The sequence below is a fragment of the Ischnura elegans genome, chromosome 4, assembly GCF_921293095.1.
Source record: "Ischnura elegans chromosome 4, ioIscEleg1.1, whole genome shotgun sequence".
NCBI lineage: Eukaryota > Metazoa > Arthropoda > Insecta > Odonata > Coenagrionidae > Ischnura > Ischnura elegans.
This window is the reverse complement of record NC_060249.1, coordinates 95,465,989-95,481,432: the sequence shown is the minus strand read 5'-3', so window position 1 is coordinate 95,481,432 and position 15,444 is coordinate 95,465,989. Positions and strand designations below refer to the sequence as shown.

Sequence of the window (15,444 nt, the reverse complement as noted above, 5' to 3'; positions counted from 1 at the left end):
GTTTTTTTAATCAGAATTTCTGTCATGCTCCTCGAGTCTTCCTTATTTTCCACTAGCAAAATTAAGTCATCTGCAAAGGCGAGCACCAATATGTTTTTCCTTATTCTTATTCTCAAGTCTGTTTTCCTGATTTCTTTCAGTGCCTTTCCAATGCCACATTATTGTTGATAGGCCATCTCCTTGTATCATGCCAGTCTTTACCTCAAAGCTCATGGAGTATTCATTGTCAACTTCTACCTTACATTTGCAATTTTTAAACGGAGCTTTGCTAACTCAATTAATTTCCTAGGAATTCCAAAGTTTTCCATTTTTTCCCACACTTTTCTCCAATTTAAACTATCATAAGATTTACTAAGATCGACCAATAACCCAAAGAAGTGTTTATTAATTCCCAGTATTTTGAAGCAGCAATAACTATCTGGTCATTGGTAGATCTGCCTTTCATGAATCCTGCTTGGTGTTCTTCCACAGTCTCATTTGTACACACTTCCAATCTATTTAGTACTATTTTAAAAAAACTTTAATAAGTAGTATTAAAAAGTGAGTCTCCAGTTTGTAGGGTCTTGTTTGTCACCTTTTCGTGTAGCAGGACAATTATGCTTCCTCCCTATCCTTAGGAATTTCTTCTTTCCCGATTTGTAACATCAATTGCATTTGAATAGATTATTTGTACTGCCAGACACTTGCTTTAATTATTAATCACTACGGATGCAGCAACTGTTATGAACTCAACAAAAAGCTTCATCGTATTGACTGGACACTACATTGGTAAGCCAAAATTACTATAATCTACAATATCGCAGTGAATTATAGTGATAAATAAATGTTGAGTCGTTGAGATAAATGAATTTTTACAAATCGAGGGAATTATAATAGTAACTAGAACTATAGTCATTGGATCCATATAAACAAGGCTTAATCATCTCTTACTCTTCTAATCAAAATTTCTATACTGTGAACTTTTACATTTGTATTGAAACTGTGGCACGATTTCCTTTTCATTACAGATGAACAGAGCTTCACTATGGTATCCATGATTTTTGTGATAAACAACTTACTCCACACCACATTTCAATTTGTGCTGTGATCTGAAGGATCTGTTGTCCGAGTGGAGCATTGATGAAAAAAAATTGTTAGTTTAACCACTGATAATGCATATAATATTGTTGGGGCTACAAGGCTACGAGTTCCCGATCGGATGGCACATGTGTCCTGCCTGGCACATAACATTAACCTGGTCATGACTAAAGCTCTGGGAGCTAAGGAAGAAGTGGTGAAAGTCATTGAAAAAATTAAAAGAATTGTGGCTTACTTTAAGCACAGTAATGTGGCCCAAGACCACTTAAGAGAGGAGCAGAAGAAGGAGGGAAAGAGTGAGGGTACTTACCTATATTTAAAGCAGGAGGTTCCCACCAGGTGGAACTCCACATTTTACTGTATTGAGAGATTTGCATTACTCTCACCGATAGTGGGTAAAATACTCCTCTCCCCATCCCACAAGGATGCTCCTCCTATGCCAACGGCTGAGGAGTTAGATATTATGGGAGATGTTGTAGAGGTTTTAGCACCTTTTGAGGCCTCCACTAAACAGATATCAGGAGATAAGTACATCAGTGGTAACCTGGTCATTCCAATGTGCAATTGTATATGCATTGCACTGTCAAAAATTAATGTAAATAATTCTGTGGCAGGTGAGCTCCTGCAGAAATTGAGAGAACAAATTAAAAAAAGATTGGATCCCCTTGAGGAAAACCCTCTTTTAGCTGCAGCCACTATCCTAGACCCCCGTTTCAAGAAAATACATTTTAAATCACCAATTAATGCTGCAAAAGCAGTGACTCAATTAAGGGATGAAATTAAGGCTGCACTGAGGAGTCAGGGGTCCCTTAGTCCCCCCATAGTTACCAACCAGCAAAATACAGACGACCTTTGGTCAGTACATGATACCTTGGCAGCAGAAAGTTTTGATGGGATTCCTGATCCCCAAGATGGGAGCTTACCAACAGAATTTAAATTATACCTGAACCAACCCTTATTGAGTAGGTCATTGAATCCCATACAATTCTGGAAGGATAGGAGAAATGCCTTCCCGGCAATGTATGAGGTCGCAATGAAGTACTTAACAGTAGTAGGTGCTTCAGTTGCGTCTGAAAGGGTGGTTTCTCTGCTTAACTTTTTAAGCAGTGACCACAGAAGCCGACTCACACCTGATCACATAAATCAGCTAATTTTTCTGGGGTCCATCGATGATGATTTTTGGGACATGTAATATTTATTTCTGTATCTATTACACACAGTTGTTTTATATGTGTTTATATGTGTATGTTATTTATATGTGTTTAAGGTATAGGTTTATTCATATTTTTATTTCATTGCATAAAGTTCTTATGTTATAAACTTAATTTTTTCCTTATATGTAATTAGTATTACAAAATTTTTGGAATGTTTATATGTATGTGACATAGCTGCTCAAAGTACAATGCACATTTTTTTAATTGGTTTCTTTGAGTAAATAATATTATTACATTAATGTACTTCTGCATCCAACCATTTTTTTCATTTGAAGGGAAAAAACAGTTCTTTTTTTATATCAATATGAAATTGAAACTTGGATTAATAAATATATTTTTCCCTAAAAATTCTGGATTTGTTTTCCTTTCCATTGTAGTCTACATTTGGCTGAAACAAGATATAATAGTACTAATCAGTAGTAAACAAAGTATACCATGATAATTATGTACCCTTCGAAAGTTATATGAACCTTCTGAGTTCCCAGTAGCCTTAGATGGCAGTTATGGCCACAGTTTCTGCTTTGAATGGGTAATTTATTATTCTACAGCTATTACTTAAATAATAATGGCAATTGGGCAAAAAGGCAGTTACATATTTAAGTGGGGCATTAAGCATTTGATCCTTTGGATCATTTATCGTTTACTGCTGTAGTTTAATCTGGAAGGTTGATGTATATATCCTTCACTGCTCCAGTCTAGTTGAAATTTCCTCTAGAAAAATATATTCTAACATGTGCCATTATAGTTTTGCTGGACACTTGTCCAATTCATCACATTTGAAATACTTCTCTGTTATAAATTTAAATATGTTAAAGCTTGTGAGCGACATCGGAGTAATTAAGGGGTCATGGGGGAACCAAGCCCCTCATAAAAAATTTTTAGGGGTAGCAGGCCCCCCTTAGACTAGACTTAGTTATATTCAAGCACAGTAATAGTTAGAGGGTCCTGCCCCCCCTGGAGAACCATAGTCCCGCTAGAAAATCTGGGGGGCCAGCCCCCTTAGCTCTGATTAAGTTCTTTCAATGTATGTCTGCAACATCAGAGTAGCTACTGGGTCACTGGGTACCCTGTCCCCATAAAAATCCGAGGGGACTGCCCGTATTTTTTTCCCGCCTCACAGATAATGTAGAGGTACTACAAAACCTTTGGCGGGGACGGGACCCCTCCAGATGCAGCCATGTTTGAAAATAACAAAATCTAAACAAACAGCGGGGCCCGACATCCCCCCACCACAATTTTTTTCTGGGTGGCCAGGTACCTCGTAGTCCCCCAACTACTATGATGTCACAGACATGCTTAACATAACCTGATCTTATACAAAGAGCTAGGGGGGGCCCTCAAGCTACACTCAAGCAAAATACATGCTTTAATATAACTAAATCTTTAACGAGTAACTTAAGGTTTTCGAGGGGATCCAGTCCTCTTTATAAAAGTCTTGAAATGACAGTACCTTTACGAACCCTGTCAAAGTGATAAGTAGATAACTTTTTAATGCTCATATTTTTATTAATGAATTTGGTTGCATGGCAGGCATGCTTTCAATAACTAAATATTATATTGCCAGAACTTATCAATAAGGTACCCCAGTATCTTAAGGTATCCAGTAAAATAACGGCTCCCAGCACCGCCAAGCTACTCCGATATCGCAGATATGCTTTAACATAACTACGATAACCTACACATATCCACTCACATAACTGACAAATATATTTTTGGAAAGGTTATACTGCTCAAATGTGATAAGGGTCCTCAGTAATTTATGTACAAAACATTACTGGGGGCGAGCTCCCCATTAAGACTTATGTGAGGCCGGGAACCATGCAGCACCCTACCTACTCCGATATCTCAGGTATGCTTTAACATGGCTAAATGTAAATCAGAGAGGGATAGGGGTACCGCCCCGCGGATTTTCCAGTGGTTCTATGAGCCTTCCGGGGGTGGTGGGACCCCCAAACTACGACTGTGCTTGAATATAACGAAAGATGTGTCAAAAATTTAGGACCAATCCCACCTAGATTTTTGTAGTGGGCTAAGAGGCTTACGGTGGGCTGGGTCCCACATGACTCCCTAGCTACTCCGATGTCGCAGACATGCTTTAACATAACTTAATTTATAACGGAGAGCCAAGGGGGTCCCGCCCCCCAGATTTTCTTGCGGGATTATGGACCTCAAGGGGGGGCCGGCCCTCCTAACTATGACAGTGCTTGAATGTAACTGAGTCTAAAACAAAAAAGTTAGGGGGGCCATAACACCCCCCCTCCCGAAATTTTATGGGGGACTACGACCCCTTCTGTGGGGCCAGGACGCCTCCAGATACAACCGTGCTTGAAAATAACAAAAATCTACGAAAAAATTAGGGGGGTCATCATACCCCCCCAAATTTTTATAGGCGGCCGGGTCCCCTGAGACTCCCTAGCTACTCCGTTGTTGCAGACATGCTTTAACATAACTAAATTTATAACAGAGAGCTAAGGGGGTCCCGCCCCCCAGATTTTGCGGGGCTATGGTCCTCCAGGGGAGACAGGACCCCCTAACCATGACGGTGCTTGAATATTACTAATTCTGTAAAAAAGTTGGGGAACATAACACCCCCCCCCTTACCCCCCCCCGAAGTATGATGGGGGACTACGACCCTTTTGGTGGGGCCACGACCCACCCTGTTACAACCGCGCTTGACAATAACGGAATCTGCAAAAAAAACTTAGGCCCTCCCCCTCGGATATTTCTGGGGGCTAATGGGGGTCGGGTCCCCCTTATAACCTCCCAGCTCTTCCAATGACGCAGACATCCTTAATTTACATTACCTGATTGTATAAACAGCTAAGGGGGTACTGGCTCCCCCCGAATTTTCAATATTCATATTTGTATTATTGAATTTGATCACATGGCAGGCATGCTTTCACAAACTAATATAATATTTCATGTACTTCATATCCATTTAATTTCCGCAATAGCTACTCCAATGCCTTGGTTATTTTCCTCAGGTTATTTTGTAATAACCGGAGAATAACCAAGTACTCGTTACAGTTTTTACTAGTTGAGATGCATAGAAAAAACCTATACCGCAGTGATGAGCAGCATGGTTTCCTCACGAGTATTTTGGAGATCGGTTATTTCTGCTGGTTGTTTAGATATAATCCACATAACCGAAAAATAACCGAGTACTCGTTCCATTTCAACTTGAGACCCATTGATGAAAACCTTTCCACAGCGATAGGTTTCCCCAACGAGTACTCCCTCATCCGGTTATTTCTCTCCCGCCTGCCATCGGTTATGCCAACGAGTACTCGTCGCTTAGGTTTTTCTATTGCATCAAAAATAACCGGTTTTAATGTGCTCTGTGGCCAGTAGAGGTGCAGGAAAACCTCAGCCAGTGGGCCGTGTGGCAGCGGCAAAAGTGCTGGTAGTTCCAACAGTTTGCGAGAGAGTGTGGGAATCAGGAGTCAAATTATTTTTCTCGGGTTATTTCCGGTTAAGCCAAAAATAATTTAACACTCAGGTGAATGATATCGAAAAACAACCGGTTTTTGATTGGATTATCTATTAAAAAAAAACAATCAAGTCTCTACGATAAACTACACAACGATGAAGGAGGACGAAGTTAAAAAATGCTGTAGGTTTTTTTAAGAATCGAAGATATGCAACACCCAATGGTTTAGGTTTTATAACCTGAATATAACAGTTTTTTTTCATCCGGTTTTTTTAGTCAGGTTCTCAACTCACTCAAAATAACCGGTTAACCTAACACCAGTTTTTTTCTCATAACCGCCCATCCCTAGAAAGTGTTGAAGTTTATAAATAAGCAAAGGGCATTCAATGGTAAAAAGTAGGGATGCGTCGAATAGCAGATTTCTCGAATTTGAATATCGAATTCGAATATCAAATCATTGCTCGAATATTCGAATACCTCGAATTTCGAATACCTCGAATACTAAACGATGAATGCAGGTATGTTTGACTGGGTCACCTATGCAGCGGGAAACCCAAGATTATGGCGAGTAATTGTGATTTCCTTTAAAGGATTCAAACAGGAATTTAGCTGATTGATGGAATATTTTAATTTTATGTAAACAATAGGGTAGTTTCCTTCATTAAAGAAAACGAAAGGCATTGATTGTGATTCGGTACCCACCATTAGTGTATTAATATGTAATATACAAATTATTTGGTTATAGAAATACCGGTTTATACGAATGGCAATGGTCAATTTTATCCTCATTTGAAAAAGGCCAGATTGGCGCCCACGGGATGCCACTCCACGTGACGTCACAGTGACCTAGTTTCTATGTGAGTAGATAGGAGTTTTACATCGTCTGATATTAGAAATGCATTCATGAGGCACAGGGCTCAGGGAAACATGGCCTTAATAAACACCTATTAACACTGCCTAAGGTCGGAAAGTTTCCTTCGTTTGATGAGGTATTAATAATCCTTATTTAAGCCAACCGCTACCAGCTAGCATGGTACTCAGCTACCTGCTAGCATCCTGCGTCGTATCAGTGCTCAGAACCTCGCCCCAAGATCACCTTACTCGCGGCAACGGGAAGCAGAACAATGTCACGCGGAGTTTTTCCCGGCATTCATACTTACCCGTCGCGTTTTCGCGTGCTTGAAATTTTTCACTTTTCATTTAATCGCCAAAAATAGATATCGTCTAAAAAATCTAAAAGCGTTAAATACGTACTCCAGGAGTAATAATCTTTCGATTTAGGCAATAAAAAAATAATAGGAAACCACCCTATTTGAGCATTGCGCCAAAATGCTAAGCCTCCGTCGTATTTCTTTGTCTTTCCGGCATTTATTTTCCTGCGTAAAATGCTTCAATAAACTCAGAAATATGTCGTGTTTGGTCTTATTCTTTTTTAAATTACGCGCACATTACTAATATTTCAATCCAATAAAAGTGTAATATCAATTGCCGAAAGTCATTGTTAGACAACTTTTGGGCTAGTAGATCACTCATGCAGCAGTTGGCCTCCATAAATTGGGAACTTCGAAACAGGTAAGCAAAAAAAGGCCAGTGGGTGAGTAGAGGGGGGAAGGGCGTGAGACACGTTTTTGCTGTTCTCGTGTAATTTGATTTTTTTTTCGAAGCTAAGGTCTTCGTAATACGATCTCTGCGCGAGCTGGGACCTTTTGTTTGATTTCGGAGAAGAGGAAATCGTCGGAGGGGGTGGGGCGAACGCTGAATGGAGGGCGATTGCAGATCGTGGGAAATGCGCCAATGTCACTATCCCACGGCCCTGAGTGTCTCCCTATGGTAGTTTCATCTCCTGGGGAAGATTCAAAAGTGCCTGTCGTTATTAGCCACAAAGTGCACATGGTAAACACCTCGTCTCATTTTTATCAAAAGATGGATGCGGGAAAATGGTCAGTGGGGGAGAAAGAGTGAAGGGTGAAACGCGATTCCATTATTTTCCGGTAACTTGATATTTTTTCGAAGCTAAGGTCTTCGTAATACGATCCCTACACGAGCTGGGACCTTTTGTTTGATTTCGGAGACGAGGAAATCGTCAGATTGGGTGGGGTGAATGCTGAATGGAGGGGGATAGCGGATCGTGGGAAATGCGCGAATGTTGCTATCCCACGTCATTTAGGTTCTCCTGATGGGGGACATCTGGGATTTTCGGATTTTTTTCATCCGATCAATTTCAGTTCCCCACGTCGAACTCTTTTCACTGCTCTACCGCTCTAACCCTCGAATTTGATGTAGGTCGTCAGCTTGCCTAAAACGGCGCTGCATGCACTAAACGACTAGAGTTCTCTTAATTTTTCCGAGTCAACTACCAACGACGTGCAAGCGGGTGTATGACGCGAAATTAAAAGTATTCGAGGTATTCGAGACGGTATATTTGGCATAACTATTCGAGATCTCGAATATCGAATACTTTCTAGTATTCGAGGTATTCGAGTATTCGCGGATACTATTCGCACATCTCTAGTAAAAAGTTGTCGACAAGTTACCAGTGCAGATGAATAAATAAGTTAAAAGAGACAACAACATCGTGTATAATTAAGAAGAATACTTGAGATACATAGAGGTGTTCAAGGGAGTGGAAAAATGCTATCAGTAACTTATTTGTGTGGTTACTACTTATCATTAAGAGGGTGTTATTAAGAGAGCTGGGATTAAGAAATCCAATTTGGTTGTGTGGAAGAAAAATTTGGGATGTATGATTCTGAAAGGATGGGGCTTTGAAGGGGGGAATAGATTCATAGCAGAGTATCTTACATCTGAATCTGTCTGGAGTGCAGTGCAGAATAGGTTTGCTTACAGCAACCATCGTGCTCCAGAGTTGTAGGCGTTGGTGGAGTGATAATTCTTATTGAAATGAAGTAAGGAAATTACTATTTTCAGAGTCTAAATATTTGAAAATACTTTCTGACCATTTTGTTTTGTTGTTTTAATAAAATTTTCATGGCACAAATATGGGTATACCAAAAATCAAGATGCAGAACCTGAAGTCATTTATACGCTATTAGATTAGCTGAAAAAATACAGTGTGCTTAGTAGATGTTTTAATTGTTCAGGCGAAAGTAAGTTTTCATAGTCTCTTTGAAGCAATACAATTTAGAAAATAACCCATTTTTCAGTTCCATTTATGTATCTTGAATGACATTTTCATAAGGGATGGTCGGATTGAGTACCTCGGATCCAAATATCCGCAGATATTACCCTTCAGCGGATACTTCAGAACCAAATTAGCTGAAGGCATCGGATCTGGATCCCAAATTTTTAATTTATGCGTCAGTGAATATATCTCCTCTAATAATATCCTCTCTTAGCATGCACTATTGCTTGCCCTACTCATGAACCATTTTTTTTTTAGCTTTCGTAGGGCTTATGCAACAGAATTTCTGCCGTGGAAAATTTTAAGGCAAATTACAACAGGCACATATTGCGACTCTTCCCAAGAGATTGAACAACCATTGGGAGAATCTCAAAGCCATAAGATAATAACCATAACAAAAGTGACTACTTTGCGGGTCAAATAAAAAAAAAAATACCCTCGGCCCTCCATCATCCTATTTCTCTAATATTTTTTTTCCTTTCCACGACCACAAAGCCCATAAATCATTATCTTCGAAGGAAAATATTAAATCACACGAGAACAATGGAAACATATTTCATCCCTACCCCATGTGTACAGAGAATTTTTAAATGTCAAAATTATGTAAAAGTATTAGATCTCTTAAGTTTTAGTGGTCTGGGTTGAGGAAAGAGGAAGAGAGGATATGCAATTGCTGGTGTATCGCATTGTCTCGTTTTGAGGACTAGAGAGTTGGGCTGGGATATCAGTAGTATCTTCATATCATGGAATGTGGGTTTCTTTTGGAGCATAAGTAGAATGGTTTGCACTATTGGTACATTTGGTTGGGTCAAGTATTTTGAAATGCTATCAAGAAATTGTATCTACAGAGTGAAGTAACACCTACTTAGAAAACCCATCTATCCCTCTCCCAATTGCTCTTCTCTCTCAATTATCTATCTTTAAAACTTGCATCTGCTCACAAACCTTAGCCTTTTTCCCAGAGCTTGTGGGTATTCTTTATAATTTGAAATACTCACTTAGTTTCCCTTATCTATCTTATTATCACAAAATATCAAAGATTATAATGTTGCTCATTTCAATGGAATTCTGCTTTATTTTTGAATATTTAGTATTTTATCACTTTATTCAATCCTACTTATTTACTGAAGGAAAGTTTTCCAATGTCAACCTGAAGGAAATGTGTTTTAAGTACCTTGCCTAATCATGGTCTTGTGAATATGGAGTACATATCTCTTTCATGATAAATTTAAAATGGTAATATTGTGGATATGAATGCTGAATAATATTTGTGTCTTTCAATGAAGTGTCACCATTATCATCATAGGAATTATTATCAGCCAACCACAAGTGCTACCTCAAATTCCTTGTCATACTATACTAAAACAAAATCTGAATTTTTGATATGGTTAACTAATACTGGGATTATGATCTAATAATTTTGTTCGCGTAACGTTGTTGATTCAGGTAATACTTTTGAATGGCTTGTTTGGTGCTAATTTTTAAGTTCACCAATGACCTAACTTTTATTCCATGGTTTTCATTTCATGGTTTTTATTTCATGGTTTCAGCAATTTTTCATAACAACTGTATGTACTTGGCCCATCATCTTCTAACGCTTGGTCATGAATATCAAGACAGGCTTCCAGCTGTTTTGCATGAACAAATGACAACTTTTATTGATCAAGTTCTCGTACTTCGTAACATAGGCTCAAGTATTTTCCTCAAACAGATGCAGAAGCAACGTGATCAACTTCTGGAAATTGTCAGAGACTCTGGTAGGTGGTAAATCTTTTTTAATGAGTGCTTACTATTATATTTTGGGTACCCCCTTTGAATATGGGGAACTGTGATAAACTTTATAGTTGATAATTCTGGGGTGTTGTTTACTGCAAAAGGGTGATGAGCTTCGGGGAAAACTGGGATAACCTGGAATAGTCGAGAAATTTGAAATCCGGAAATTTCAGGGCATTATGATTAAAGTCAGGAAGAGACTTGGATAAGGAATTCCTCTCGTTTTAATGCCAATGCACATATATGTCACTCTCTCCCTCCGTATATTTCACCAGCTAAAACTAATTGTCATGTCTTGCATATATGAATTTTTGTAACATTCAAATTTTATTCTTATCCCTCAACTATCGGAATTTGGCTTTTGGGCTTTGAAAAGTATGACCAATGAGAAGCTGCCATGCTCTCCTTTATTGGGGAAGCATATTATGAACAAAGATGTAGATCAAACTAGATCACAGCAGCTAATTTTCATATACATATTTTCTAAGTTTTACGAAAATTTTATCAAGGAAAAATAAAATATTCTAATCATAATTGATCTTTTGGTGGACAGTAATAGAAATCGATAAGTTTTCCTGGGAATAGTCAGGAAATTTATCGATTGGAGGACATCACCAGCCAATCTGTCTGTGGTATTTTGGCTTTTAATCCTATCATAATTGTGGTCTTAACCGTAATGCCTTGTATTACTTGAGGAAATTCGGTAAAATATTCCCATCAGCAAAGGAATTGGTTGTAAATCCTCAGAATGAAATGAAGTTCTGGTGCCAGAAAAGCCATACATAATAGCTAAAAATTCAGCATTTTAGTTTATGCCGACTTACAAAACTTTGACTTCTGATCATGGATTTCTCACTTCCTACCATTGAGCCGGTGTGGTCCTGTGAAACAGCTCAGCTTCATCCAGGCCCTTGAAGGTCTGTGCTTGAGTCGCACCTTCATCCAAAGTGAGGTGCATGTCAAACCAGCTTCAGTCAGGCGATCAATGACTTGTGACATACGGAGGAATGGGGTTCTACCCCCCATTTCCCGTTCCACACGTGCTGTAGAGGGGACTTTATTTCTTCTTTCAGTTGTATTTTTTTCTCTCCATTTATTACTCATTGTTCTCATTTATTTCCCAAAAATTTTTATGGCACCAACTTTTTTTGTGGGATGGTTAGTGATGCAAAAAATTAAAATGGCCCGAATGCGAGATTGAAAAATGACCCTATAAAGAAAAAAATACAGAAATTTTGTAAACAAACTTGTAGAAGATTTCTATTGATAACTTATGTTACAAAAATTTTTCAGTTGCTCCAGTGTTCATTGGACATGCGAAAATTTCATTTACAGTTGCCACTTCATGTGCCTAATGAACTGAATGAAAATTGAACTTTGTTTTTCCACATAAATATTTATTCAATCACGACTGAGGTTTCGATGCACTGCGTCATCCTCAGGTGAGGATTACATTGATAGATCGTCTTAAATACCTGACCGTATAAACCAGAAGTAGTGGGGGGGGGGGGGGAAATCAAGAGGTGGGAGGGGTTGGGTCTTCCCCTGGTTGTAAAAGCCAAGGGGATGTGAGAGGATGGGGAGGTGGGTAAGGTCGATGCACCCAAGCTGACTAACTGCTGTGAAAGATGGGCAAAGGAGTGAGTTCAATTTTCATTCAGTTCAAAACAAAGTTCAATTTTCATTCAGTATGAGGAAATTCCACAAAGTAACGCCTCAAACCATCAACTTCATTAAATGCCTAATGAATTTAGCTGACCCTATTCAGTTTAAAATAATTATTCATCAGAGAAATTGTGTATTGGGTATTACTCTAATTTCTTTTTGGTTTCTTATGTTTAAAGGCATCCATGGTATAGGAACAGCTCCTGAGCTACCAAATTCTACAGAGAAAGGAATGAGACAGTGTCTGAGACAACTGGAACACTTGAAGACTGTTTGGCTGAATGTCCTTCCATATAATGTTTACTGCAAATCAATTGGTAGGGTATCTATTAGTATAAGTATATTTGGAATTTTAATCAAACCCTGTATCTATCACTTTCAAATAAGCAATCTGTGTTGTATCCTCTAGCTGATAGATATCCTTAAAATTTAGGATTTAATTTCTGGCTAATATTGTGTTGCAAAAGCCAGTTGTAACTACTTGATTGGTTGTAATGAAATACAATAAACTCCACATAAGTGGACCCTAGTTAGTTGAGTGAAAATTTTAATTATTTTAAGTTGAACCAGCTCTAAATGCTGTGATTTTTTTCTGTAATCAGCCGAATCCTTATCTATAACTTGTCAAAGTAGGTCTTCAGATATTTGTTTTACTGAAAAAAAATATTATTGTAAAATTTTTTAGCATGTAAAAAACTAAATAATCATGATTTACTCATATTTTTCGTAGAAATTTGAGATTAAATCAAATATATAAGATGATTAGAATTTACTGCTTTATTATAATCAGTGAATTTAGTCATATGGTACGCAGATTTGATGATGAAAGACAACATAGCACCCTACCACAATTACTGTGTCATTTACTTGAATATATGAAGTGTATATGTGTATTTTTGAGGAAAGGTTTAGTTAGAAATAGTTCAAAAACTTAATCATTACATGTTGAATCCACACGGTGGTGGTGGCTCCCAATCTTATTCAAAATCAACATCAAGTCGATATCAAAATCTACATAGAAAGTTGTGAAGGAAGGGGAAAGGAGAGGAAGGAAGTTGAAGATATTCTGCGTTGTGCAGAGGGGTATCTCTTGCATGCTCTATCATGTCTACTGAAAACCGAGCGTAAAAGTGTGCATGTTGGCATCGAATTTGGCAGTAGCAGGATCAGCATTTCAATCATAAAATTTTTCTATGCAATGTTGTCTATTACACTAGACCTATATTAAACCATGAATATCTTGTTTTAACTTATGGGGCGTGTACTAGAAGTAGAAGAGTGTACTAGAAGAAGGTAGAAGTGGCCTATGTTCGTATGTGATAATTTTGAGAGTCCATTGTTGTTAGTCAAGACCATAATATCTTCTCGATTCTTGGCCAAGAACTAGGAGATCATTCAATGTTTTGTGTCATGGCTACATAAAATTGTCAGGCAAATGTTAGGGAATTAAAATTACTTTACAGCATCAGACATATCACCAGGCCCGTAAAAATTACGTCTACTATGATAGGGATCTCGATCCATCTTGAGACAACCTCAAGGTATAGCCACATAAATTGCACATAATAACCTCTAATTTGCCATCAACTATTCATTAGAAGTTGCCAACCTATGAATGTTAGTTCAATCCATGTTATTTTAACAGCGTTGTAATTTTAATACCAGTTAAATCAAAATGTTTCTCACCATAGTGTATAATTTTACTCTTAAAAATAAATTTCTGTGATAAAGATATGCATAGGTAGAGATTTGAATATGTAGTAGTTCATTTTGTCCATTTTGAAGTTCGGAAACATATTTAATGATTCCTCAGAAGTTGTTAATAACATTTTTATCTAGGCTGTCGCAAATATCCCCATACGCCTAGGGTGTAGCAAGTGGGGAAGTTACAGTATTTTAACCTCCAAATTGTCAGAAAAATATCCTAACTTTATCCAAGACCCCTGTAATGATTGTAAGGTTCTTGACTGTTGCTCTAAAGATGCTTCATCTTCAAGTGAATTCTCCTACACTCACGTCCAAAAAGTGCCATGTTCTTGTTTAATTTGGTTATAGATTTGTAGGTAATTATAGTGTGATGGCTTAGGCATTCCATTATTTTACCTGTCTCAAATTTCCCTTGGTCATTTGGTATAGTAAATAGCTCTGATGCTTTCTGATTTCCTCGCCCTCGTCCCCCATATTTTGTTTTCAGAAATCTGGAAATCTTACTCAAAACATAACTTATCATGAAGTAACTCATTAATTTGAAAGTTTTAGGAAAAAAATCATTATCCAAAGTATTAATTTAATTATTCTTTTAATTTTGCCATGCATTTGTTTTATATTAGTAGGAGGATTCACAAATTACCCAGTAGTGTCCTCGTGTTGCTTAAATATAACTGACTATAGTGCTTATGTTGGAAAATATTAAAATAGCCTATAATTCATTTCAAACATGAAGTATGAGAAAAATTTTATTTCCTAATCCATAAATTGCAACTCTAGTAATACTTATACCATTGTATATTTTGCTGAACTAAGGGGCATTAATGGGGATATCATTTGCTAAAAAATTATTCCTGTTGCTCAGTTTTACTATTGTAATTTTACTTCCTTAGAACAACCATTTTTTTCTAAGGAAGTATTAAGTTAAACAAAGATTGCTGAAATATTTGCCTGAGTTCATCTAAATCTTAAAAATGAAGTATGAATAGATACTATAGTGTCATTTCATTTTCTGGTAAACATAATTAAAATGTAATTTGTATTTAAAATTTATAGGAAGCCATTTAAATTCATTTGTGGAAGAATTAATATTCCGAGTGCTTGCTGCTGAAGATATACCTTCGAGTACTGCAGTCCAGCTGGTTACAGTTTTTGGTGTTGTATCTGGTAGAGCCCCCCAGTTATTTCAGGTAAATGAAATCTTCAATAATTGTTGTCATTTTTAAGTAGTTTCTCGTGTTCCATGCCCATCATTTTCCCCTCTGCCAATTTAAAAAAATGGTATGGGCATTACATTGGATGAAGATTAAATGTTGGTTGGTGATAAATAGAGAAGATGCCCGAAAACACCCTGCAAAAATAGTGGTCAGAGTAGTGGTGAAGAGTATTAGTTCTGATTAAAGTAGAAGCTCGTTTTAAGGATTACTCATCATAAT

General features: G+C 37.6%; 2 protein-coding genes across 2 annotated transcripts in view; both read left to right on the top strand.

Annotated features, from left to right (window-relative positions):
* LOC124157801 (centromere/kinetochore protein zw10 homolog) overlaps positions 1–15,444 on the top strand; it is a 40,326-nt gene that overhangs the window by 20,360 nt on the left and 4,522 nt on the right. Inside the window, exons 8-10 of the mRNA XM_046532820.1 lie at positions 10,414–10,620; positions 12,481–12,618; positions 15,065–15,198. Coding sequence (XP_046388776.1) covers positions 10,414–10,620; positions 12,481–12,618; positions 15,065–15,198 — 479 coding nt within the window. The remainder of the gene's footprint in view (positions 1–10,413; positions 10,621–12,480; positions 12,619–15,064; positions 15,199–15,444) is intronic.
* On the top strand, positions 700–2,472 carry LOC124157802 (zinc finger BED domain-containing protein 4-like). Its single transcript, XM_046532822.1, has 2 exons — positions 700–768; positions 1,008–2,472. Exon 2 carries the CDS (start codon positions 1,199–1,201, stop codon positions 2,267–2,269), a length of 1,071 nt encoding a protein of 356 aa, XP_046388778.1. The 5' UTR covers positions 700–768; positions 1,008–1,198; the 3' UTR covers positions 2,270–2,472.